Source organism: Osmerus eperlanus, chromosome 28, assembly GCF_963692335.1.
Source record: "Osmerus eperlanus chromosome 28, fOsmEpe2.1, whole genome shotgun sequence".
NCBI classification, from domain to species: Eukaryota; Metazoa; Chordata; class Actinopteri; order Osmeriformes; family Osmeridae; genus Osmerus; species Osmerus eperlanus.
The window spans coordinates 5,860,262-5,886,789 of record NC_085045.1 but is presented as its reverse complement, the minus strand read 5'-3'; the positions used below and the strand labels follow the sequence as shown (position 1 = coordinate 5,886,789).

Sequence of the window (26,528 nt, the reverse complement as noted above, 5' to 3'; positions counted from 1 at the left end):
TCACTCTGTGTCACGTCATGAAAAGAACCAGAATCCATGTCAGTCACACATTTAAACCTGTGATGCATTTTATGAATAAAGTCACGGCTGCGATAGGTTTTATTTAAACAACTTTTATTTTGTGTTTGGTCTTTTGTTCGAAAAGGTACATGAAATTAGGATACCCCCCCACAAAAAAAAAGAAATCCTCCACCAAGTGTTGTGGCATGAAGAGACGGCAAAGATGGGACAACTCTGCAATGTTTATTAGCTCACTTTTCGTTTCCGTGAAACCAGATTCAACCAATTCAGCTGCAAGCAACCTTTACACTATACTGTAGTTACCAGACGTGACAAAGAGAGAGAGGGTTGAATGCAAAACAAAAAAAAGGAAAAGCAAGACAAACACATTCAGTTCTTCAGTTATATTATCCACTGTATAGATCATTATTGGCTTGTGGTTTTGGCTTACTTAGTTGGTTACTCCCTCAGTGATCTAGCACAATTGAGATGCAGAGAAGCTGTTCTAGTTGAATTTCTATCTTTCTCACAGTTACTTTGAGCTTCACGCTCCCACTAGCTACTGCCCATTGATCCCTAGTTTAGAAATTGGGCCTCTAAGGATCCGAATCATTTAGAACATTTGGCCGTGTGATATCCCCTCATAAGCCTTATTCTGTTCTGCTGAATGTATGGCTATGGCAAGCGCTGCATTTAATGAATTGTTACATGAAGTTAAACCATATCAAAGACTGAACAGAATATTAGTTGAGTTTCCCTTTTTTAGAGTCCATCAAAGGTGCTTAGAAGGATCCCCCAAATTGTGTTGGGTCACTAACAAAATGGTCATCTTGAAACCATTACTGTATGTCTGTGAGGGTGTTGTGTGCCTTGTGTTTGCGACTCGTAACCTAAGCAACTCTGTGGGATCGACTGTACTCTGTGTCAGCAGCAGTTTGGATTGGTGTTGATCTTTAGTTGGCTACCATTCCAGTGTGACACACATACAGCTGCTACCGCTGCCAATTGCAAGTGTCAGATTACCTCACGGCGAGCAAGGATGAAATTCAATTCTGATGCAACCGTAATATACTCTTGGCTGTGGATACGAGTCTGGGGATGATGTTGGGTTTGAGGAGAATAAGTATGTACGACATGAAAAACATTACCAAAAATTTATATCTGAGGCCGTCATTTATCACACACTGTACATACAAGCTAATGTGAGGGATGATATGGTATCTGCAAGAGAAACAGTAACACAGACATTTAAAAAGAGTAAAAATACAATATGCCATGACAAACGAGACAAAGGAGAACAAATGACACATACACACATTAGAAAATACAAACTGTTTGTTAAAAAAAAAGCAACACTAAGGGTTACACTTGTTAAATGATGTGTGAAACCTGATTTTCCCCTCATCCGAGTTATCCATGGATGATTGGTAACAGTCCTGGACACAGACATTCATTTCACCTTGCTTTGAACTGAAACTTGGAGAGATTGAATCCTAGCTCATGCGGTGGTACAGGACTCTTCAGGGTTACAAGTAGAGGAGGAACAGAGTGGCATTCTCTGAGTTGGTTTCCCAAGCCAGAACCTTTCTTAACTTTCCAAAACTCATGTTGAACACACCTTTACCCAGTTATTTGTATTTTATGTGCAGCATTGTCAGCCTATTTGACACTGCTTTGTGAGAGACACAATATGAGAGTTTTGTGTTTACTTAACTGTGTAAGTGTTAATCTTATATGAATAATGGCATGTTACTGCCTTATTTTTTTTACTTCAAATGTTATCTATTAGCTTATGGACAGGAGGACACCGGCTCTAGATGTTCACTCCCTTTCACAAATCTATATATGGAAGACAAAACAAACTCGGATGCTGTTTCACAATCATCCCGTTTCTGTCTCTGTCACAAAGTTTGACCAAAGTGCAGTGTTTTGTATGGACTGTGTGTAACATTGACAGACTACTACAGAGAATGGTGAAAAGTTACAAAATATACGAGGATCATTGCAGTATGAAAATGAGCTTTTACAGTATTCATTCTTTTGTAAGAATAATAAAAAAAAAAAAGGTTATCACAGTTTTGGTAAGGTAATGAGCTCATGCTTAGTTCATGCGAGTTAAGTCCTGACATGTAGCTGTCTTTTATTGCTGTTGTTGTTTACTGTGGTTTCTCTTTGGTGGTCGCGTCGGCCCGATGCTGAGCCTCTCGCCCTCACTGCTGGGGTTTGAAGCAGTACACGCCGTAGAGCTTCTGCTTCTTGTCGGGGAAGCCCACGAAACGCACGGCGGCCTCCGTGGGACTGCAGTTCTTCCGGGGTCTGGAGATGGGGTAGCGGACGCTTCCGTCGGCGAGCCAGCCGGAGTCGCAGCGGTCGTAACCGTGCAGCTTCCACGCGGCGTACATGTGACCCACTTTGGCGATCTCGGCGCCGTCGTCATGGCATGCCTGCACGGCCTCATCAAAGGACAGCCTCAAGGGTTGGACCAACCAATAAAAATGACCTGAGGGGGGAAGAGACAAAAAGTTCCGATTTATTATTCTTTCTTGTATTATTATGCACAGTAATTATACAATATGATTAACTTTGGCAAATAACAAAGATGAAATGTGTTAATAATTAATATTTTACCAATACCTGCACTGAGTTCACATTCATAAATAATTTCCTGTTCAAATTACAGTGAGACTGACAAATGAGCCATAACCACTCAGTCTGCTTCACTGCTCCAATAACAGTGTCTGAATATTTTGCTGTTTTTGGCCCAATCAACCCCCTAAAATATCATGATACTATAATAAATCATGGACTTGCCGTTAAGAGCTGAGGTGAAACAGAAGACATCGTAGCGGCTCTTGGACTTGTCGCGCTGGCCGTAGTTCCTGAGGCCGGCCCCGGAGTTTGTGCCTCCGCAGGGTTCTCTGGGGTTGGTGATGGGGTACTGGACGGAGCCGTCGTTCAGCCAGCCGGCGTTGCACCAGTCCAGGCCGCTCCTCCAGGCCTCGTAGAGCTGGTCGAAGTTGGCCACCACGGCATCCTGCCTCTGACAGGCCTGCTCGGCGTCGTGGAAGTTGAGGTTGTAGCGGCCCAGGCGAGGAGAGTAGGGGAACACCACACCTGGAGGAGACCGAGGAGGACCGGACTGTCACCTCAGAAGACTTCACTTCCTCACGACTCAATGGAGTCCCTCAAAGGGAACTATATCATACATCTTAATAAAGTGACATGGCATAACATGACAAACACAAGCATGTGGATGTTCTGTTCAGTAATTTATAATCTGAAAGGAACAGTCAAGTCCATTCATTGGCAACATTTTCCTTTTTATGGAGGCATTATGTAACAGAGTTTTTCGTTTATTTTTCAGACGCTCATTGTCAATCTGATTTATAGATCCAACCTTGCAGTGTGGGTTGAAGAGTGTGTGGTCTCTCGTATACACATAAGGGAATAATGCATTTGCTGACATATGATTTGATGTGTTAGTGAGTTTCAGGCCTATTACTCTTTCCAGAGAGTTGGGAGTGTTGAAGGAGCAACCATCTCCACAGGGGCGAGACTGGAGCTAACTGCCTCATTTCGCGTCTGTCTGCCCCTCAGCAGGGAAGGTACAGCTCATCTCACGCGAGCTGAAAGGTGTTACCTCAACTGCCTCTTCCAAAAGTGTTTAATTACTTGGCTTAAGTAGAAAGACAACTTACCAGGCCAGACTCACACACACTGCAATACTTGCTACTTTTTTGGAGCTTATGTGTTTTCAGAAGACATTATCTAAGGGAATTTGTAACTACGCCCAACTGACAAATTGAGCATTTGCCCACTTCCAAGCATAAGGTCTACATCCACACCAGTCCATGTATCTAATTTGAATATAACTCTTTGGTCAGTATAAGCCGACATCACAGATGTTCAACTGGTTTTGCATGTTATATATTACTAACAATGAATCCCATAGTGGTCTGCAGTGAGTTGGACAGCTGGCTACAGTGTTGTCAGATGTGGAACTGCCCCAAGTAAGTTCACATTTGATTTGATTACCCAGATTCAAAGCTTTTCATTGGACGTGACTGTGACTGTGCCAATGTTAACAATGGCTAGTTGTGTCAGACTGTTTTGATTATGGCTAGAGATCCTGCTTCTCTCTGTTTAAAGATCCCCTTTTGTTACCTTGGAGCCAAATCTGCTCTGGAGGTCTTGGCCCAGACTAGAAACTACTACGATCATGTAATAGGACTGGATGCATGAAGACTGCTGACTCAGTTTTACCAATACAATGTATAACAAGTAAAGAACCGTTTTTCTTTGTTATATATTATACAGTATTTATGCAATGTGTACTCAGAAAGAACAAGAGTCTATTCATGATCATTCAAGTGAAATGAATGAGTTGGATGTTTCGGAAAGTTGGGGCGATGGATTAGATCAACTGGAAAATTAGTTTTACTCTGTTGCTGTTACAAGCTGCTCACGGTCAATCGGGAAAATATAGAATTACTTCTTGGAGAAAATGAACAAAAGCGGTTTGCTCTTTCATCTTTCTCTACAGATTACGATGTTGAAAGTAAATGGAAGTGTCGAAAATGAATGAACTCCAGAAACCCCAAAGGAACCTTGGGAGATGCTGATGTGTAGACTAATGTCTCCAAATGGATTCCTTTTCACCAGATGCAATTATGAAAAATATCAACAGGGCGACACAAACGCACAAAACGGGAAGATTTACCATCGGTTTGGCCTGGCACCTCCAAGATCACATCCTGAACGGTGTCGTCCATGCCGTCGATGACCTCGCAGCGGTACTTCCCCGTATCGTCCCGGGAGACATCTTCGATGACCAGCGAGGCGTCATCCTGGTCGGCCTCCTGCAGGCGGATGCGCCCGTTGTAGCTGCCGTAGCTCTTCTTGTGGAAGCCCATGGACACCAGCACGTCCTCCTCCTGGCTCTCGTCGGCCGACAGCTTGGTCCACTTCACCCTCATGCCCGTGCTGCCAAAGGCCATGCCCATCAGCCGGTGGAGCTGGCAGGGCAGAGTGACGTTGCCGCCAGGGACGGCAAGCACCCTCGTCCCGGTGTCCATGTCCGGCGGAGGTCCACTCTCTGGGGGGGGAGGAAAGATTTGGAGAGGAAACTGCATTACACGGTCGTCCCTTTTGATGTTGTATCTCGAGTTGAGTGGCCGTTTTTTCTTCAAACGTGAACTCAACGCGTTGGTTCTACTGCTGACTGGATTGCAAACACATGAAATGGACTGAAGATTGACCTCAGAACTGTGGCTTAGCATATGTGGTTAGCTACTAAGTATCACTGGAACGAAATGGCCCAACTAAAACGTCCCATAAAATATCCTCTGCGCTTTTTGAACTTTTTGAAACCATTGATGACTACGTTTTGGAAGAGAACAACATTAAGAATCGCTGCCAGTTGTCATAGAATGCCTTGTAAAGTAAACTCGAATCCCTCTTATTTCGGCTTGGAATTAAAACATCATGCTATTTTCTAACAACCAAACTTTGGATTGTGAAGTAAACTCACTATAAACTGCATGGCCATCATTATCACCAAAACCTCTGTTTCCTCGACAATATATAGTATTGGATGAGGTCTACATTTTGCAATAGAGCTTTCATGTAGGGAAACATGTTGGTTGTATTTACAGCACGTTAAACATACCCAGAGTTACAGTCGCATACACTACAAACGTACATACACACACTCTCAGACACACACAAAAACACACACACACACACTGCAGAGGCCAGAATAAGCTCTGTCATCAAAGTGGCCCCGGGGCCCTGATTAGAGTCATGTCTCTTTGGGCATCAGCCAGTCTCCCTACGGCCTCTGGACACAATCAGCAGCAGCAGGCTGAATTCGGACCCAGCCGCCGCACCACAGCCAGCACCGCCACTTATCAGGCTCCAGGTTGTTTCACATTAACCCCCAGGATCAACTGTTTATCTTTCATCCGCCCCAGCTGACTTGTGTAAAACATGAGCCGGGCATCCCGCCAAGGCATGGAAACAAAGTCCTCTATTCAGCTGCCACCCCCCCCCCCCCCCCCCCCGACCCCCTCAAAAAAAAAAAGGTGACAACTACGGGTTAGCAAAAACAGGCTGTCTGTTCTCACACACCTAGAGGTCTGAGTCATTCTCTTTTCCTCTCCTTTTCTCCCTCTTCATCCTTCCGTGCCGACCAGGCCACCATTCAGTTCAGGGAAGCCGGTACCGTTACATATTCCTAATGCGTTCCCACAATCTCCCTGACCTCCAGGGCTGGGAAGTCCTTCCAGGCGGGGCTGCCCCTCAGGGACCCCCGCAGTGTGATTGCCAGGCTGCTCAGCCCAGGGACTACCTGATGGATGCACTTGACCCATGACCCCTACACCACAGTATCTGTCCTGACTAGTAAAAGCTGGAGCAGTGCCAGAAGATCTACAGTTGCCTGGGCAACACACACCACACACAAGTTACGAATTGGTTCTCCTTTTGGTTGGATACATTTAAATCCTATTTCAATCAACACTCTAGGTTGATATATCACAATTTAATGACCCCGTACAAATGGAGTTGGCATGGAAATGCGTTCTCAGAATGAAAAACAGGGGATTGATTGTTTTTGTGTAACCAAAGCCAAAACATTGTTTGGCAGGTTTGGACCCCGTATCCCTTGTTGCAGAGCTTGCCTGCAGATGTTATGTAACTTTTCGTAACAAATCAAAACTAGTTCCATTTCAGAATCATGCAGTTCGAAGGGTCTTGCATTAATTTGTAATGTATTTAGAGCAGAACATTTCTCATTTTCTTGCACGTGCAGTAATCAGTCTCTTTCCACATCTCTCTTTCTCCCTCTCTCTCCCCCAAAGACTCTTTTCTGCATCTGTCTGCCTGGCCAGCCCTCTCACTGAGAGCCCTGTGTCTATATCCCTGCAGGCTTCTCCATCCTCACCAACAGCCATGACCGGAAAAGCAGTTCCTCTGGCTCGTCGACGAGCAAAACCTTTCCCACATGTGCCATTACGGATGCAAGGAATCACTACCAGGCGGTCCGGGTTTGCTGCCTTCCGCTCCGATCCGCCACGACCCACCTCCCCCTCCGCCGGGTCTCACCCATGTACTTCCCGCTACCTACCCTACCCTACCCCCCCCCTCGCCCCCGACCTCCCTCACATCGAAAAAAAAAGATTTCCTTTGGGTTTCTTCCACCACCGTCAACCCCCCCCCCCCCCCACAACCCCCCCCCCCACACACACACACACACTTCCAGACACCTCACTTCCAGCCAGGCAATGAGACCAGACACACACATCTCACACTTTATGAGGCAGAAATGACCAATCCCTTTCTGCTGCCAATCTCAGCGGAAACAATGGAAAGCCCTTCTAACGTCCCACGGCTCGACAGTTCTGGATCCGACTCCTTTCCAGTCAATCTCTCACGGATCACTCCCATCTTCTCTCTGCCCCATAAACCCTATGCTTGGGAAGCAGCTGACGGGAGTTGTGATTGGAATCTGAACGCCCTGAATGACAACATCAGTCTTCAAACCCACGGGTACCATGACGACGTTAGCTCCTCCTCGCCAGCCCGACTCGCCGGGAGATTTACGCCGAACCATTTCCGACTTCGGATTGGGCAAAGATTCGCACGAGGAATAATGGACTTCCTTGTCTTGTTTGGTGGAAACATTGTTCTAGATGAATGGGCCCATCGTCGTCTGGTTGTGATTTCCAGTGCTCGGACGTGTGGTTGGGGAATGGGAAGTACATGGGGAAAACTAAGACATCACATGGGACGGTCAGATCCAGACTCCAGGACTATGCACCGTACAAAAGATACCCTGCACAAAGAATAGCCACACACAGCACGGCGAATGAAGAGATACACGACTCTGTCCACGGAGGAGAGCCGGCGCACAAAAGCACATTGTGACCGACAGATATATGGACGCGCAGACATGCCCGAGGTCAGGAGAGAAATGGAGGGAAAATAGGGGGTTTTAAGAGTTCTTCCACGCCGTTTCCTGCTACCTCAGTTACCAGTGGATATATAGCCCTCTGGGAGAATGTGGCCCCAATCCCTGAACACATGAAGTGACAACCTGGCATGTATTTAGGTTTATTGGCAAGGGGAGTCCTTTTCCCCGTCTGTCCTTTGTCACACCATGGCTTATTTATATAAGGCTGTTCCTGTGAGGTCGAGGGTCACCACCAATTTAAAGTATTTAACATATACAGCCGGGTCATTACGCCATAGCCACACCCTTTCTCACAGAATATTTTCTTCAAGGAGACGGGGGGGAGAGGGAATGAAAAAGTGAGGAGATTAAGTAAATGAACACATGTGTGCGACAATAAAAATAGAAAAATAAGGAAAGCACTGGCCAAGACCTACTGGCATTTTACGACCATGCACAATTCTCTCTCACTCCGTAAAGACGACACACTACTGAGCGATTGAAAACAGCTGCTTCTTTGAGGGGTAGCAACATGAAACTATAAATTTACTGTAACATAATAATGGTCCAAGTGACACGTATATGTTCAGCGTCTGCAGGAGTTTAACAGTGTAGTTAACAATCCTTTGTAAAGTTTGCCCATTAGCGGTGCCGGAGAAGTCGAAGACGTTGAGTAGATTAGCAACTAATTACCCAGTCTGAATCTGAAGGGATATACAGGACGAGATTGTATGTTATACAGCTGTACTGTGTGTGTCATTGACTAGAACACCACACCCTAACACAGACCTTCTAGACATGGTACGCTTTACAACATCCTACATCTCTACAGGCAGACTGAGTCAATATTTTGAGGGAATTAACAACCACAGCTGTGACTAGACACACATCTACACAAACACCCACACGCACACAAGGCAACAAACGTGCACTAGGAAAGTGCACAAAGCACACAGGTACACTTGCAGGCACACACACACACATGCTGGGCATGTTAAACTAATATCATCTTGATACCCTGGCGGTTATTCCTGTCTTACAAATCAGAAGTACATCGGTTTGATTTACTGTATCTGTTTTCACTTATCATCCATAAAACACACAAAAGCAATGCTCCACAGTCCAGATGACACAACCCATACCAGCTGGTTTTCTGAGCCCCAAGCCATGTTTCCTGAACCAGCCCCAATCCCAGAACAAAGTCTTGAATCCCAGCCCCTAATCCCTATCCTTATCCTTATCCTTATCCTTAGCCCCAGCCTTAGTCCTAGTCCAAGTCCTAGTCCAAGTCCAAGTCCTAGCCCTAGCCCTAGCCCTAGCCCTGGCCCTGGCCCGAGCCCTAGGCCCTAGCCCTAGCCTTAGCCCTAGGCCTAGAACTAATTAGAGACCCAAACCTTAGCCCTTAAACTAGCCCAATCCTAGCCCCAGCCCCAGCCTAAACCTCAACCTCAGCCCCAGATGCAAAAAAACCCAGAGTGATCAGACCATGACCTCAGAGGGAAAGGGAGAGTCATTTGGACCGAGTTCAGCAAAGGGCTCTATACATTTCAGTGCGGTTGTTAATCTTAACTCCAGTCCTGTCAGGCTGCATGTGACGCAGAGAATTTCCAAACACTCGGAGGGTCTGGGTGAGTCAGAGGAGCAGGCACACCCCTGGAACAAGCATACATCAAGACCTCTCCATATGGCCAGTATAAAGATCTACTGTATGGACAAGGGCTGTGCCGGCCAGAGTCAAGTCTCTGACATCATGGGGCTAGAAACACAAACACACTCACTCACACTTAAACACTCTTATACACACACACACACACACACACACACACACACACACACACACACACACACACCTTCAGTATGACATCATGAGCCCACAGGAGTAGAAGGAGCATTTTACACAGAAGGGGCAGCCCCTCATCTCCATACCCTGAGACCTGACATATACCTAGACACACACTTTCCAGAACTAACAACTCTTTTGATTTGCAGGGCAAAAACAATAACCAATATTACGCTGTGCTTGCAATATAATTTTTGTTCGATCCATCCTATTTCTCTCTCGGTGAAATGTATTTTTCAAGGGAAACCTTGCTTTTCGATGTACAGATGGGATTTGAAATGAGACAGAGATGTAATGGCCCCCATCCAATCTATGGATGGGGGCCATTGGGGGGGGGGGGGAATCGTGGACAAAAATGGCCACAGAGCGAATCACCCAGAACGCTTCATTTCCGATGCCAAAAAATTACCAATAATTTTCGTCATTAACCCAATTTTCCTCATAGTTGTACAGAGTGAGTCATTTTGTGTGTAAAACCAGTAGCCTGGCCTCGATCCAGTGGGGTGGGCAGAGGGCCTCTCGGAGTGACAGGGTGATTTATCCTCAGCTCAGCGAGAGCTGGGAGAAGAGAGCCAGAGAGTCAGTAGTGACTCATTCTGTGGATGGCACCCCAGAGAGGTTTCCATTACCAGACACTACAATGACCCTGCTGTTGCATAATGGTCACACCATTTCACTGAGCTCCAATACAACACTCACACAGTACATGTGCGTGCATTCACACGCGCACACAAAGGAGACACACAAACGCATGCCGCATTTACACGGAGGGGACACGCGCAGGCATACAGACATGGACCCACGCACACACATAGAGAGACGAGACTCTCTGCGTACTCTACACACACACACACACACACACACACACACACACACACACACATACACACACATACACACACATACACGCACTTTTCATCTTACCTGTGATTGGATGAGCAGTGCTGTTGACTACATCACCGTACACACTGCTGGCCAGACTGAGGGAAAGCAATGCGGTGCATAGCAGACTCATCATTTTCTTGTCTTTGTTTTTTTTTTCTCTCACCAGAGGGCCTTTGGACTGGAAATGCAAAAAGAGGTGCACCAAAAAAGAAGATAAAAAAAAAAGAAATACACAGATTTGTTTGCTCAGTAGCAAAGGTAGTCTGAGGAAGAGAGTTCTTTGTTCTGTGCCGGTAACCTTGGTGCAGCAGCCGCCGATGGTGCTACTGGAAAGTTTGGGCTCCTCAGAGGTCCAGACAAGTGCCTTTTATTGTATCCCGGCACGACTGAGACCACTCCCCCTCCCCTCAGACAGAGAGAGAGAGAGAGAGAGCCCATCACCCTCCACAGCTCCACAGAGACTCCCCTCCGCCACACCGTACCCCCTCTCTCCCCCTCTGTTCCCGCTGTCCCAGAGGAGCAGGGGAGACGTGCATCCGAGTCAGACTGCCTTCAAACGCATCTCTGGAACCTTCTTCCCCCGAACCCTGAGGGAACGTTCCACAAGGAAACGCTTTCACCTCAAAGGAAAAATCCCAATGTCGTCGAAATGAGTGACACAGTCACTAAACTAAAAGTTCTACTTTTTCTTTTCTTTGTATTTGCGGTGTGAACGTTCCACAACAATGCCAGTCCATGTTCTGTAGCCCAGAACACGGTGCTGGTCCCCCGGTAATGAGTTTTTCTTACGGTGCAGGGTTCCATTTGGAGAGCTTCACCTTTCCAACTAGTGAGCAGGCAGAGGGCACCTTTACGGCTGAGACTGGGGAGCGAAGTACCTTAAATAGAGGCTGCGCCCACCTGCCCTGGGTCGTTGGGGGACCATGTGTGATCAGGGTTGGGCTGACGTGCGCCCCGACGATTGATATTTCTCTCGTTTCGATGTCCAACAATGACACGAGCCCCTTAAAATTTACTGGGTTGCAGAACGACGCCAAACACGTTAACAGACCATGTGGTATTTCTACTGCATTACTTTTTTGGGGACATCACACACCCCACAAACTCTTCTTGTCTGGGCCTTGTTTTCCATCCCAAAATGTGACAGTCTTTACAGTAAAAAAAGGGCTTATGGTCTATTTTTATTTGCACACACACACAGCACGCAAGTTTTTCTTTCGCAGAGGTGGCGTACAACAGCTGACTAGATAGGGGACCAGACCAGATAGGGTCCACTCCACTGAAGAGGTTTCCACATTTAAACTGTAATCTCTGGAGGTCTCCTGGTCTGGGCTGTTTCCTTTCCATGGATGGGATGGCTGTGTGGTTCCAGGGATGGGTGGGTGGTGGGGGTGGGGGGTTTGTCTGGCCAGGGCTGTGTGTGGGTGTGGCTGACTTGGGCGTGGAGAGGGTTGGAGGGCGGGGGCATGTGTGGTCTCTCCTAATCGTTTTCTCAGGCGTCCAGCCCGGACCGGTCTTTGAGTGACGGCAGCGCCGAGGGAGGAGGAACACGGTGCAGGTGGCGCGGGCCTCCTCCATCACTGGAGTTGTTACAGCTGGGGGAAATTCAAACATGTCTGCCTTTGTGTCTCTCTTCCTCAACCCTCTCTCTCTCTCCCTCCCTCCCTCTCTCTTTTACACCCCTCCAGGGTTGTGACAACACCCGTGCCCCCTGAGAACACAGTGAGCCCCTGCCGTCCCGACTGAAGCCCCAGTTGTCGGCTCACATCCTCCGAACCCTGACGTCTAAAGCCACTGGAGGTGCCGGAGTGCTTACATAAGCCGGTCGTCCTGTCTTCCTGGCACACAGTCCAGAAGACGAACAAATACGACGCAAGCTCCCTCATCTCGTGGCACAATCCTTGCACCCCTTGCCGTAAGAGTGTCAGAACGCAGGGGAGTAACCTGGCAACACTGGCGGGATTGTGTTTGACAACACTCTGTGTATATGCTAATGTGAATCCCGACGAAGGCCAACCCACATTCAAAAGGCTTTTCTCTGAAGTTGAATTGTACAAGCGATATTCAGGCCACATGCTGTTTCGGGTAATCCGAATACTTATGGCAGAAGTGTTTGGCAGTTCATTTGAGAACTTCTCTCCTGCTCCAGGCTAGAAAGCAACTACAAACGTGCAGCTCTGCAATCACTGTGGGATCTCATCTCAAAACACAGTTCTGTAGTGTTTCCAGCCTAATGACAGCAAGCAAGGTTGTGATTGCTATCATTTTCACCCACATTGAGGGAAACACTGACATTTAAACCACAAGAGCAAATTTACGGCTTTCAACTACTCTCTAGTCAACGCGGCTTGTTCAGCATTCAGGCCCTAGGCAACAAGCTTTCTCTTGATTTTTATTCTGAGCAAAAAAACCTTAATCCCCCTCCCGTCTGCTTTATTGCTTGGATCTCTCATCACCCACCGATTCCACCTCTCCCTGTCTGCATCTTTTGTCAGTAGCAATCCTTTTTATCATTTCAAAACCTGTTGCCTGAATCAAAGCCAGTGAACAACTCACACAACCCGCCCCCACCTTGTGACTGAACTCTATCAGACGTTGAACAAATTGGCCTCATAAAGAACTTGCAGAGAGATATAAAGTAGATTAAAAACCTCCCACCAAAACATAAAGTCACATGAACATGACAAATGCAAAGAAATTCTTTAGCCCACTGCACATTACCTCGAAAAGAACATGCCTGGCCAGATGATGGTGTACAAACGGTATAATTATGCAAAATAGTTCCTACAGCAATCATTAAATTGCCTGCTATAGTTTAGAATATGGCAGAAAATTGACTTTCTCTCAGCACAGGTAATTAATAAGCAAAGAATCAACTAAATTACCTGTCAGACCAAAGAAGCCAGTTTTTTACAGACAAACTACCAAAATACCAACATATACCAGGGTATATAATATTATATATAGCAATGGGAGAGAGCCCAAGAGAAACACAGCTCACCCTGGCTTAATTCAAACTGCTATGGAAGCCACAGTGGAAAGTAGTCGTCAGCATTGTAAACATGTCATTTGCTTTTGTGTAAGTGCATGTGTGTGTGTGTTTGTGTGTGTGTGTGTGTGTGTGTGCGAGCGTGTATTTACACTTGCTTGTATCTGTTGGCCTTGCGCATTAACAAATCTCTGCTGTGATTCATTTTGTGTGCGTTCATTACTGTATCCATAAGCCCGTCCATCTGTTGGCTTGTGGGAGTGCGTGTGTTTGTGTGTGTGTGTGTGAGAGAGAGAGGACTGGGCGTACTGGACATATAGATGTATACGGAATGTCTGGAGGCTCTGAATTTGGCGTCCCACCTAGAGACTCTTTCCCTGAGTCTGTGGCGTCAGAGCCAAGTCTCGGGGCCGTGAGCACATTCACAGCTGCCTCTCTCAAGGCGTGCTCTTCCTGCTCTTGGCAGGCTGGTATGTTTCCCGTTAGCGTAAAGCAGGGTTCCCGGAGCCCCTGCCATCGGGGGCCACTGGACGGGGGCCGGACGACGGCAGGCCACCAGAGGGGCCGCCCCGGGGGCCCCTCAAACCAACCTACACAAAGACCCCGAGAACAGGGGGTCAAGGTCGAAGCGAAAGAGGTCATCCCATGTTAGCGAAGGTAGCATCCGCCAAACACATGTTCCACATCATCTCCACAGACACAACATGTGATCGGGGTGGGGAGAGACGGCGTAGGCCGACGCCTGGACAATGACTTACTTGCTGACAGTAACGTGAGGCCTGGTCAGGACAAAAACAAGGTTGCAGAGAGGAGTTGATGGGCCAGGGGAGGATGAGCACAGCAGGGAAGAGTCGGATCAACCCCTGGATCCAAGCTCCAACGCAGCCAGCGTCCACGCCGCACAGCTGGCGTGTCCGCGCCTGATCCTCCTCAGATGAGCTCGGAACAAAGACACAGTGTTTCGTTACCCTGTCTTATCGCATCTGTCATCTGATCCTGATTAGGGATGGATCGACTCGCGGTGCGGTGGTGCTGGCAAGGCCATTCCCAGCATATACCATCTGTGTGCTTGGCGCACAGGGCGGAGGTGGTATGGACAGACGCGTCCTTCGGCGATGCCAGCTCCGTGTCACCCCGCTTTTTTTCAGTTGGAAGAAACGCTGCGAATTGAGATTTGCCCCGACGGATTCCAGATGGAAGCGCACACTCCACAAGGCGACGTTACAGTCGTGAAACTTCACTCCATGCCCAGGGTTGGGGTGGTTGTAGGGGGTTGAAAGAGTGTTAGCTGATGGCTGAACAGGGTTTAAGTCCTAACTCAACCTGTCTCACTTAACATTCATGTTAACCTCTCTTAAAGTTTCACACGCCAGCCTTTGAAACTCTACACAACTTCTGATGGAACGCGCGAGAACCGGCGGGCATAAAACACGCCTCGGGCCAGTTTATAACCACGGGGGAGGTTGGGAGCACATAATATACAGCAGTGTGGCCAGTCTCGTTCACTCTCTCCCTCTCTTCCTCCTTTCCTTTCCCCCTTCTCTCTCTCTCTCTCTCTCTCTCTCTCTCTCTCTCTCTCTCTCTCTCTCTCTCTCAGTCCCAAAAGCCTCCCACTCCATCCTATTTTCCCCCGTCTGAGTCCCGAGCCTTTTCTCTTGGCTGTGCTGTCTTCTTTTGGGGGCAAGGCTGCACAGCTTCACTTTGGCCACAGCTGTCGTCCATTCTGGCGAAGGACCGTGGGAGCCACGCCATGATTGTTAAAAGGTTGCCTGAGTTATTACACCTCTTACGACGGCTTATAACAGTAAATCATGTATTCACAGAGCGGCCCCTCCCCGCTGGTTGTTGCTGGCGAAACGTGTGTAATATTTGTGGCAAATTTCTTATTTGCGGGGAGAATTGGACAAAAGTTTTTTTTTTTTTAAGAGCAGTAGAACGATTTTCTAGAAGATTCTTGTTCGGTTATCAAATCTCTTACAACCACTTACTGTAAATCAGGAAACCACTGGAAATGTCATCTCATATCTGTGCCCAGCACTTTGTTTCTGCCAGCTGACTGTTTAATGGATACATTAGCGGTGCTTGTAATGGAAATGAGTGGTTTGGAGTATTTTCTCGAAACGTCATTTGTTGCAAAGACTATTGCGTGTGTGAGCTGCAGCTTGGCAGCCACCTCTCTCTCCTGCCAGCCGCTGGCTTTAGCTCACGTGTGGCCTGAAACACTGACAGTGTCCTGGTGTTGCAGGGCAGGGCAGGACTCAATGGAACACCGTATAGCTGACTCAGCGATGCGTCATAAAACAAATGGCCCATGGTGTCAGTGAGAATCTGAGAATAATTGGCCTCGCAACAGGATTCATTTGACCCGTGTTTGGGGCGAGTCTATAGGGCTTGGAATATGGAGTCAGCCATGTTGGAGACAGAAAGGGAGAGGCTATGATGTGGGAACAGCCCCATCATTTCCAGGCATGGATCTGTTGTGAGTGAGTCAGGGGGAGAGAGAGGGATTGAGGAAGTGGTGATCTGCAGAGCACATAGGCACATTGGCTGGCTTCCTAACTTGGGTCCGGACCGAGACAGACATGTCTATGTTCCTTAAAAAACAAGGGAATTCACTGACATGGAACAATCAACAATCAAACACTGTGTATTTTCTTGTGCTCTGAATAGGGTTGCTTTTGGCATAGCGCTCAAGAGCACAGGACAATTATGTGTTATTATGTATTATACTGTATAATTTAAAGCATTTGAAAGAAAAACATTCACAAACCAAAAACTATTTGTCTTCCATACAATATCTAAAGATAAAGCAAAACGGATGGACTTGGAACTCAGATGTGATGGCTGTACAGTACATTCCACGCCTCTGTGGAGAACATTAAGTTGGCTGTGTTAGCAGAACATACTGGTATGGTTAGTTTATATTTGTATATTACTCACTAGTGAGTGAGTGGTGCAAGTGGTGCAATGTTGCACCACTCACTCATTGGAAACGAACATTGAATAAAACTTGAACTGCATTCAATTCACATTTGACCGCATCCACTGGTGTGTCACCAATAAGCAAGGGGAGGCTGGGGTTCTTGTATTTTGTCCCTATGGACTCCTTCAAACTGAACTTCTCATCATGGCATGAAATTGGTTAAACGCTTTCGTCTGCAACATTATCTTGATTTGTAAGAAACGCAAAGAGAAGCACTCAGGGGACAGAACACAGGAAAAAGTCAGGATTATGTGTTCATCTCTGGTTCTCGGTACAGTGACTGGACCACAGGCTCTTGCAGAGTCAGCAGCAGAGGCTGAAACCAGGCCAGGACGACCTCTGTCAGATGTCTAACTGACAACAGATTAGCTTACAGATGACTGAACGGGGCCGGCGCTGAACTTCATCGTTCTCATAAACGTATCCCTTTTTGGAAACTATTCACATATGGACACATGCTACCTGGAAAGCCCATGTGCTTTTCGGTGTTTTTGAAACAATAATTCCTTTGTTTTTGAAAGTGAATCCAATCCCTGCTGAAACGAATTGATGAGTTTGGACACCGCAGTGAAGAGCCTCAGAGGGCTTCAGAACATGTGCGGTTGGAGGCCTGTTCCAGACGACGGGAGGAGCTGGCTCACAGCACAATGGAAGACACAATGAGGTGGAGTGTACAGTAGTGAATCAGAAGGTGGATTCACAGCCATCATTGCACCCCTGGTGATTTCATGAATAAGGCGGGAGCTTGGCGCGGCCCGATTTTTACAACCACACGTGTGTGCTCCTTGAGTCATAACTGACTCAAGGAGCCATCAAAAGTAATATCATCGGTTGGACATTTGGGGCCGGGATCGAGAACTGGCCAAGGACAGGGGCATGGTTTCACTAAGTCACTTGGCGCCGAATACAAAAGAGGCACTTCAAACCACTTTTCGAGCGTCATGTCAGTTGTTTAGCTATTTGCTTTCCGTTTGGAATAATCAACATATTCTGTCCTCGCGAGTGAATGGCGCACACAGAATGGACTTGCGTCTGTTTGGAATCGTAAAATGGGCCGTTCAGTGTCCTCCAGCAGATTGAAAACAGATGCTCGAAACACCGCGGCAGAGCTTGATCAAAACTTGATGCTTTGATATAGCAGACTTCAGGGATCGCACACAATTCCATGGCAGGAGCTGCACACATTGTGCTTTGGAGAACGAATGTCCTGACGTGGTTGAAGAGGACCAGGAGACGCATGTAGAGCACAGCTACCCACTGAGAGTACGAGAGGTTCAGATGGATCACTTCCCTAAACCTACAGACAACACGATATCTTGGCTCAAGTTTTCTCCCAGTGGGAATACATCGCCAAAGGCAAAGAAACTGTGCAATGAAAGGATAACAAAAAAGTATAATTGGGGAAATGAGGCTCTTAACACGTAGGTCTTAGATGGAAAGGAAAATATGCCCGCAAATCGGGTCAGGATTAGTCATTGGTTCGCAGCTGTCAAATTCTTTCACCTCCTATTTAATTAAGTCTCTGTGCTGCACATTACAGGCCACAACAGCTCCACGTAACAGAACAGATGGGTGGTTAAGTCACCCATGCAAAAGGAAATAATCTATCTCTTGGGGATGTTTCATTGCAACGAAGCACTTACCACGATAACAGCATACTTACCTTAATACTGTACTTAATACTGTAAGTGCAGCCTACAGTTTTATAACAAAGACGGAGATTGATTGTAGGAGAAGCATTTTTTTGGAACTACTGTACTTAAAGTATTCTCTTTCAGTTGTGGGAGAGTTTGGGACCACACACACACCACCCACTCCCCACTTCGCCGTGGTAAGCCTACTGGCCACATCCAAATGGGCTTCCAAGTTGGAAACATCCCCCTCGTGGGAAAGAGCACTCCACCTCAGCGGTATGCTGGTGCCTGGGTGACCAGATCATGTCACAGGTCCTTCAGTCCTATTCTGAGACAAAGAGGTATCTTCTACAATCACCTGACACCTGTCAGAAAGAGATCTAAAAATGGACATGGGATCAAATGAGTGTTTCTGGGTGAAGGCGCTCGGAGCTCTGCTGTGTGCCCTTGCGAAAACAACCTTAAATGACATGTTCTGGTTTTGCGTCAGACTCGGAAAGGTGTTCTTATGAACGCAGGTCTCTGGAGGAACATTTTCTGCAAGGCGTTGTGTGAAAATGCAAAATCTGGCAAATGATTCACATGGCAATCACTTCTCTGGGAAAATTGTGATTAGTGAGATTAGTGAGAGGGTGTGGGTCAGTTCGGTGTTTCTCTAGTAGAGCGTTAATTGCTCTGGAAAAACAAGCACTGGAAGCAGAAATCAGGGGATTCCTCCGTTTTCTTGGCGTCCATATTCAACTGAGCACTTTTAAATCATCAACAATGGCACCGTTTCTCTGTCTTTCTACAGTAATCGACAGAATTGCCGCACAGAACCACCAACAAAAAAATAGCAATTATTTTACCCCTGTACCCAATCCTCGGTTGTAATAGAGAATTCTTTGTGTACCTTAGGAAAGAAATGTGACCAGAGACAGAAGAACAGAGAGGGAAAAGTGTATCCACTATTATTATTGTATTCCTCCTCCCAAACTCTATTTGAAGTAGAATGGCCTTGGGTCTGGGACCAGCTCAATCAATCCCTCAACATCACTGGTACTGTAATTACAGCCAGACCCAAGGACCAAGTTCATCTAAACCCGGTTCAGCTGAGCTTCCCAATCGGATGTGGCTTCATGTACTTAGACCTGCAGACCTGCCGGGCAGCACCGTCCCCCCCTCCCTACCCACCACCCTCCCACAGCAACATTCCCCCCCCTTCCTCCTTCAAAGCCCATACAGGAACAAACACCAACATGGCAACGGTCATGTGTTCACCAAGAGAAGTCCATTAAAACTCAAAGGGAAGGGAGGAGAGCAGAGGGAGAAAAAAAAGAGAGAGAGAGAAAACAAAAATTGATTAAAAACACACCGCCGATCGCTGTTCCAAACGTACGTTTCTCTCATTATAGGTTTTTATGACGAGACTGGAGCCCTTCCCAGCATCTGATGGCGCACACTTTGAGGGGCCAAAGGGGGCCACGTGTTCCGAGCCTGTAGCCCTGATACTAAAGGGCCAAAGCTGGGCGACTATCATCACACTCGGAGGTCAAACCTCGCAGTTTAGGGTCAATGAGTCATTGGCCCATTGACGTACATTACCCAAAGTGATAGCTCCACAGCTTGGCCCAGACTGACTATAAACAAGATTGTGACGAGATAAACGTCAGATTAGAGATTAGAGCGATTCAACTCAAACTAAATCATTACAGTATATTTTACTGTGGTCGGCCCCTGAGTTCCAGACAAACCCCTTTTTACTCCTCCAAATCCACGCAGGAAATGTGCTTTATTATTGGGGTTTTTCTGGGTCGGACTTGACTTTATTCAAGTCTGTAAATTATTGTCTGTAACTGTAAACCCAATGTCCCCTTTGTTTACGAAGCAATCAATTAAGCAGTGCCTCTTTTGTCCTCGCTGCTCCCTCACAGGCCCAAGAGGAAGTAACGTTAGCTAAGTACTTTGGGGATGGAGAGACGCGGACCACCCGACAACTCCCAAACACCGCAGAGGTTAGAGACCACCCCCAAAAATCTCAACTGGGTCGAGTGACGGTGTTGTGGTACAGTCCCCAGCTGTTGCACTTCTCCCCGGCCATCTCCCCTGAAGTCCTTAGGACACATATCAACAACTGAAGAAACATATGGGTTTAATAGGGCCTTTTGTTGAATCCAGGCTTTGGTGTTTTCCCCTGTAACTTCCTCTGATGATATAACTCATAATGTCCCTCCCTATCCCTCTAACACATACAATATCCCTTGGCTGATGAAATCCCTTCCCTCGTGAATACTTGTCCTGCCAGCTTGAAACACAGACTTGGACAAACCGGACTGGTTTTTCATGTATTGCTACGCAAGACAATATTGTAACCCACACACAGTAGAAAAAAAGAAGACTTTTGGCCACACCAAAGGAACTTTTCTCCCAATCCAAGTCTGTATTATATCAAAATGAAAGATAATCGGCTTACGTAACAATATCTAAGATTCGGTTAGAGACAATAATCCGCATTTTAAAATAGAGGCTACATGCAGAATTCTAAACATGTACTGCGTACACTGTTCTGAACACGATGGCTGTGGTCCACCACATGAGTATAGAGAGTCCCTAATGTTCCCCTTCTACCAATGAGAGCACAGCACACGTTTCCCCCCTCCCCCCTCATCTCCCCTCCTCTCCCAGAGCCTCTCTCCCTCCATCCTTCCCTCTTTCTCTCTTCCCTTCTCCCTCTTTTTTTCTCTTAACCCCTTCGATGAAACGGCAGCGCTTTTTCACGCTCTGTAAAAGCTTGGGCCGTAAAGGAACGGGCAAAGAGAAAAAGAGAGAGAGAGACATAGAGAGAGAGAGAGAGAGAGAGAGAGAGAGAGAGAGAGAGAGAGAGAGAGAGAGAGAGAGAGAGAGAGAGAGAGAGAGAGAGAGAGAGAGAGAAAAAAAAGGAGACATCCGCTTACAAAGATTACAATGGTCAATGCACGACAGTGAATCCAAGAAGAAGAGGGGAAAGGATCAGCGAGGCGAGCACCGATCAGCCGTTGCTCCTCCGCTCCTCCTCCGACGGCCGGGCGGCAGGCTGGACAGGGTGTTCCGTGTGTCCCCGGCGGCCTGTTTCAAATCAGATGGCCCGGCTGACTGTTGTCGATTGTGCTGCTGCCATTACAAGCCGCCTGCAGCTGCCTCTCACTTGGGTCCCGTTCCCATCCAGCCCAGGGGTCTCTCCCGCTGCAACACGTGAATGGCTTCCACATGTTCTCTCCCCAGAGGAAGGGGTTGGGGGAAGGGTACCCTACGCTGCTCGTTGGTGAGCTCGGAGTGAAAGAGCTTTCATCAGTCTCGTATAATGAACCAGATGGCGGCGTGAGGGCGCGCTACGGACGGCAGGGGCGAGGCTACAGGGCGCTCAGGACTACGACTACATGGCATCCATTACCTCTCCACGTCCCACATGCACGGCGTGCTTGAAGCATGCCATGAAAAGGCAAACAAATTACTGTGGGCCTGCATATTGATATCATTATTTCCCCTGTTGGCGCCTGCAGACTACAGGGCCCAGCTCTCCCGGAGAGCGCGCTGGGCCCCTCTCTGCTGGGTCGGGAAGCTATTGGCTACCTAGCGTCAAGCTGGTTCTCATCCAACGCTCTTGTCTTTCCCACCAGCAGGCAGTAATGGGATTAAAGCAGAAAGCGCTAGGGAGAACTGTATGGCCACATTGTTAGACTTGGTATTGATGAAGTAGCTCTGGAAGATAGAGGGACAGGCAGAGGACAGAGGGACAGACACTGACGAAAGAATAGATATTAGGGTCAGGTCATGAAATGATAGAAACGGTTTTTGTATGAGGTGTTTGTATGAGATGCTCTGTGCATGGCACAATGTCATAAATGTAAGAAGTAAAATAAAAAATCTATGTCATAATGTACATACTTGACAAGGTTTAGGCATGAAAACTCTGAGCTTATGCTTAACACTAGGAATTGGAGTGTATACAATTGCTACCTTCCAGAAAAGGCCGCTAATGCAAATCTGAGCTAACAGACATCGTCCAAAGTGCCTGGAATGGTGTCAGAAACCTTCTGTAAAACACCTAGTAACTTCCATCGCTCCCCTTTAAGTCCGTGCGGAAAGTTGGCCTGAAGTTCCCCATAAGTTTTGGGGTTAGAAAGGAGCCAAATGGCACCCTGCTGACTGTTGTGTCAGTGCGACCTGGAACACAGCTGGTGGGAAGTTGTACAGAACTGTGCAGAGCTCCTTTCCTTGTTGGTCGACCCTAACAGTGTCTTTACTGTACATTGCATGGCGCTTGATCGACCATGTGTAACGTCTTTATAATCCCTGGTGTCTGTTGAGTGTCATTTTGTTGACCAATATGACAGTGTGGTGATGGTGGTGAGGTATCTCAGTTTAACTGTGTACAGGTGGTTACTCTTTGGATTTACCTCACTGGCTCTCATTATCCGGTACCCCCCCCCCCCCCTGCCCTGCACCCCACCTCCCCCTCTCCCCCCCCCCCCCCCCCCCTCCTCCCCCAGGGTGTGAGTCCTTAGCGAAGCGGCCCAGAATCCCACACCATGAACTTGTAACACGGTGGGGGGGGGGGGGCTCTGTGCCTCTCTGCTCCTTCGAACCTCCTCAAAGAAACACAAACCTCCATTTCAACCCGTTTCGCCTCTGAAACGCCATCCATCGGAGTTTCTGTTACCTCCTGCCAAACGGGAGGCTCCCCCTCTCTTTCTCCCCCTCTCTTTTTCTCCTCCTCCCCCTCTCACCACCCCTTCATAGTCCAGCTGACAGCCTGTGGTCCACCCCTAATTTAACACCCCTCGCCTCCCACCTCGATCCCATTTGCCCCAAAACTGGGGCAAATGGGATATCACTCGCAGGCTAGTGATATTCACCCTTCGCCTCACTCACCCCAGGCTGACACCACCCCCCTCCGAAACAGGTCGGTACCTCATGTGTCGGAAGGCCGTCATCTACATGTCAGTCAGACCTGAAACCAGACCGAGCTTCCAGCAAAGGGGCCACTTTCCCAAATGAAAACCATTGCGGTAATGACTTCCCGATTCCATGACCAATGAGTGCCTAAAAGGGGGGGGGGGGGGGGGCGGGGGGGGGAGCCTTGTTACAGAGAAGGTGACCCACCTAGTATGAGGCTGATTGTAGCCCTGTCCTGGGACTTTTTACCCTAGCCCGCTGAGTAATGCCTGTGGCTGAGGTGGGCCATGTGGCGGTACTCTGTGGGTCACTCTCAGCCGGAGGGGCTCTCTGGGAGGCCCAGCTCTGGAGCTCTGTACCTGGCCGAGGAGGAGAGAGACGGCCCCTGAAGAGGGATTCCGCGGTGCTTATGCAACCCAAAGGTCCTGTAGTCTACCTCACGGTTAGAACTCTAACGTATAGCCCCTGCTTCTAGTTAACACGGCCAAAGGGGGGAAAGAGAAACGAAAACGAGTCACATCTGGAAGCTATCTCGCCGTAAACTCCCTGTAAAGGAGGCTGCCGACGTGAAATGTAAAGGGTCCGTACGACGGGAGCCAGAGAAAGGCACTAAGACGGATCAATCTATCACACGAAAGGCTTTTGGAAGTTGATACACAGCCGGTGTCAGAAGAGTTTGGTTCCACCTCCATCATGTCCCGGCGGTGAAATTCCCACTGCACAGCACAAAAGGAAATGAAACCTATGAAAGCCAGCGGAGCGTGAAGGAATCACGTCAGTGGTCGAGATCTGGGGGGGAAGGGGGGGGGGTGCTTGAGGGGGGGGGGGGATTTCTGTTTGTGACCCCCTTATTGCATTCACCCCAGCTTCCCCAAACCTAAATCTCTCCGATCTCTTTCTTTTCTCCATAAAAGAACCCGGCTCCACAAAACGAGCCAGCTCAACACTGCCCCATTGTTGCCGGGGACAACACATTTGGTAACACTTACTTGTGAGGGGTCCCACATGAGCTTGTTCATGTATACATGAGAGCCTGTGAAGACCCCAGAGGTTTGTCCATAGGATAACCTCCCCTTCTCTGGTGGATTTGATTTCAAGAGATTGCAAAACAAACTAACATTTATTCCCAATGTTTGACACTGACTCACACAGTTTGGATTGTGAGCAATACAATCTCAAAGGGAAAAACGCCAAAAACAGGAAATGTGTCAAGTTTGACTTGTGAATGTTCTTGTTCTGGGAAAAGTTGGTGGTTATGGCTGAACTGTCACAAGCAGACAGAAAATACACCCCCAAGCCCACGGAAAGCAACTACAACTCATTTATTCAATTGTCTGATCGTCTGCATTTTCACATGAGGAAGTGGAACTGCAAAACTAGCATTAGCAGGGTGATGACAGGGAGGGAGAGATGGTGGAAGAAGGATCTGAGCAAGGGGTGCACACAGACAGTTAAGACGGAGAGAGAAATGGAGAAAGAGAAAAAATAAGAGAGAGAGAGAGAGAGAGAGAGAGAGAGAGAGAGAGAGAGAGAGAGAGAGAGAGAGAGAGAGAGAGAGAGAGAGAGCAACAGTGTAGTGATGTGCAACATGTGCCATTTTTGAGAACACTCCATTCTGAACACTGGTTTGAATCAGCCTTACATTTTGACAAAATGCACAAACTGTTCAGAATGCACAGTAGGCAGACACTGCAGAATTGGATCGCTTTCCCTTCAATGTTTTATGTTAATCTCCCTTGGTAACACTTTTGCATGAAGCTCACAGGCTCAAGACATATTTATTGCCTTTTAGCAGACATGCAATGGAATATATGATTTATGTCAGAACAGGATGTTACAGAATAGTATGGATATTTCCATGTAATCCTGTGTAAAGTGTAATTTACCATGATTGCCACGGGAGGGCAATATATTTATCAGACTTGCGTTAACACTTGAATAGCTTTCACTTCTGCTGCATGCTCCAACAGTAGAGTTTTACAAAGGGCTACCTATTCACCTCAATGATGTACAAGAATCCTCTGATAATATCAATGCTATGACTTTTATATAAAGACTAAAATATAATTCGACTATGTTGGCCAAAATAATACTAGTTTACAGAGGGTGAGCAATAACCTAACGCTCACAACAACGTTTATGCTGAAGTATTCTAGGGCTGAGGTGGATAACTGCTTGCCAATGAAACACAGCCTGTCATCCACACCCTCAGGTTTCCTCACCCACTTCCACTGATGAAGAAAGTGTTTTGTCCGTCTCTTCATAAACGGAGTGACTAAGTTCAGTTGAGTTCTGGATTTTAATAACAATTATCAATCTGCAGATTGGGAGAGAAAACCAGTCTTCTGACCATAAATGACAACACAACACCAAGCTTAGGTCTCAACCATGTCTCTCTCCGCTCTGAAGGCCGGAGGACCATCTTTTATAGGGTACAAGAATGTAAACATATATTGTGACAGTCAGGCAATAATGACGTTACAACAGTCTCAGAGAAAGAGATTCACAGCTCCCAACACATGACAACTCTCAGACTAGAGTTCATTGGTGGAGCTCTCCTTGTAGTCATGACAAGGATCGTTTAGCCAGTACTTTCTCCTGACCCCGAACATATATTAACCCTGACACATAGACACAATCTACTCTTATTAATAGCAAGCTTACATGAGAACATACTAACTAGTATCCAATGACTAGTTCTATTGATTAGTGAATAATGTAAGCACACAGGAAATCCCAATTTATTCCACACCACAAACGCTCTGACATCACTGGCACCGCCCGAGGGCTGTGACCCCAAGGCACCAACTTCTCTTTAGTTACCGTGACTGCAACCCCAGAATGTACAGAAGCACCAGCCTTAATTGGTGGTGGACACCCACGAACCAGTTGAAAAAAACAATTAATTCCATACCTTTGTCCCTGTTTACTGCACGTTTGACAGGGGCACGTTTGACTTTATTAACCAATGAGAACCCTTGACAACGCCATAGGACTGCATACACTGAAAATAATGTGTATATACAATGAATAGGTATCACCCTTATGGGAAATTGAGCACAGCTTCAGGGGACTGCTTCCACTAACAACACAAAGTTACACAAGTAATTTGCAGATAACAGGCTGCCTGCTCACAAATCATTACAACACTTGTGCTGTTAGTTGAGTCTTTGAATTACCTCTGAAAGCCAATCTGCTTGCTTCAGTGCTTCTGAAACAACAGCTATACTAATTTAATTTCTTAGGGGTTCAAACGTCAGACCTGAGTGAATCCACGAATCCCCTGCTTGTCTAACATGTCTGGTGTCTTCTAGGGTGTTCATGAGAATGAA

General features: G+C 47.3%; 1 protein-coding gene across 1 annotated transcript; it reads right to left on the bottom strand.

The window, feature by feature from the left end:
* Positions 1–224: 224 nt before the first annotated feature.
* hapln1a (hyaluronan and proteoglycan link protein 1a) lies at positions 225–11,024 on the bottom strand. The gene is made up of 4 exons (XM_062454339.1): positions 10,716–11,024; positions 4,721–5,095; positions 2,812–3,114; positions 225–2,500 (listed from the first exon to the last, which is right to left on the bottom strand). Exons 1-4 carry the CDS (start codon positions 10,807–10,809, stop codon positions 2,211–2,213), a joined length of 1,062 nt encoding a protein of 353 aa, XP_062310323.1. The 5' UTR covers positions 10,810–11,024; the 3' UTR covers positions 225–2,210.
* Between the last annotated feature and the right edge of the window lie 15,504 nt (positions 11,025–26,528).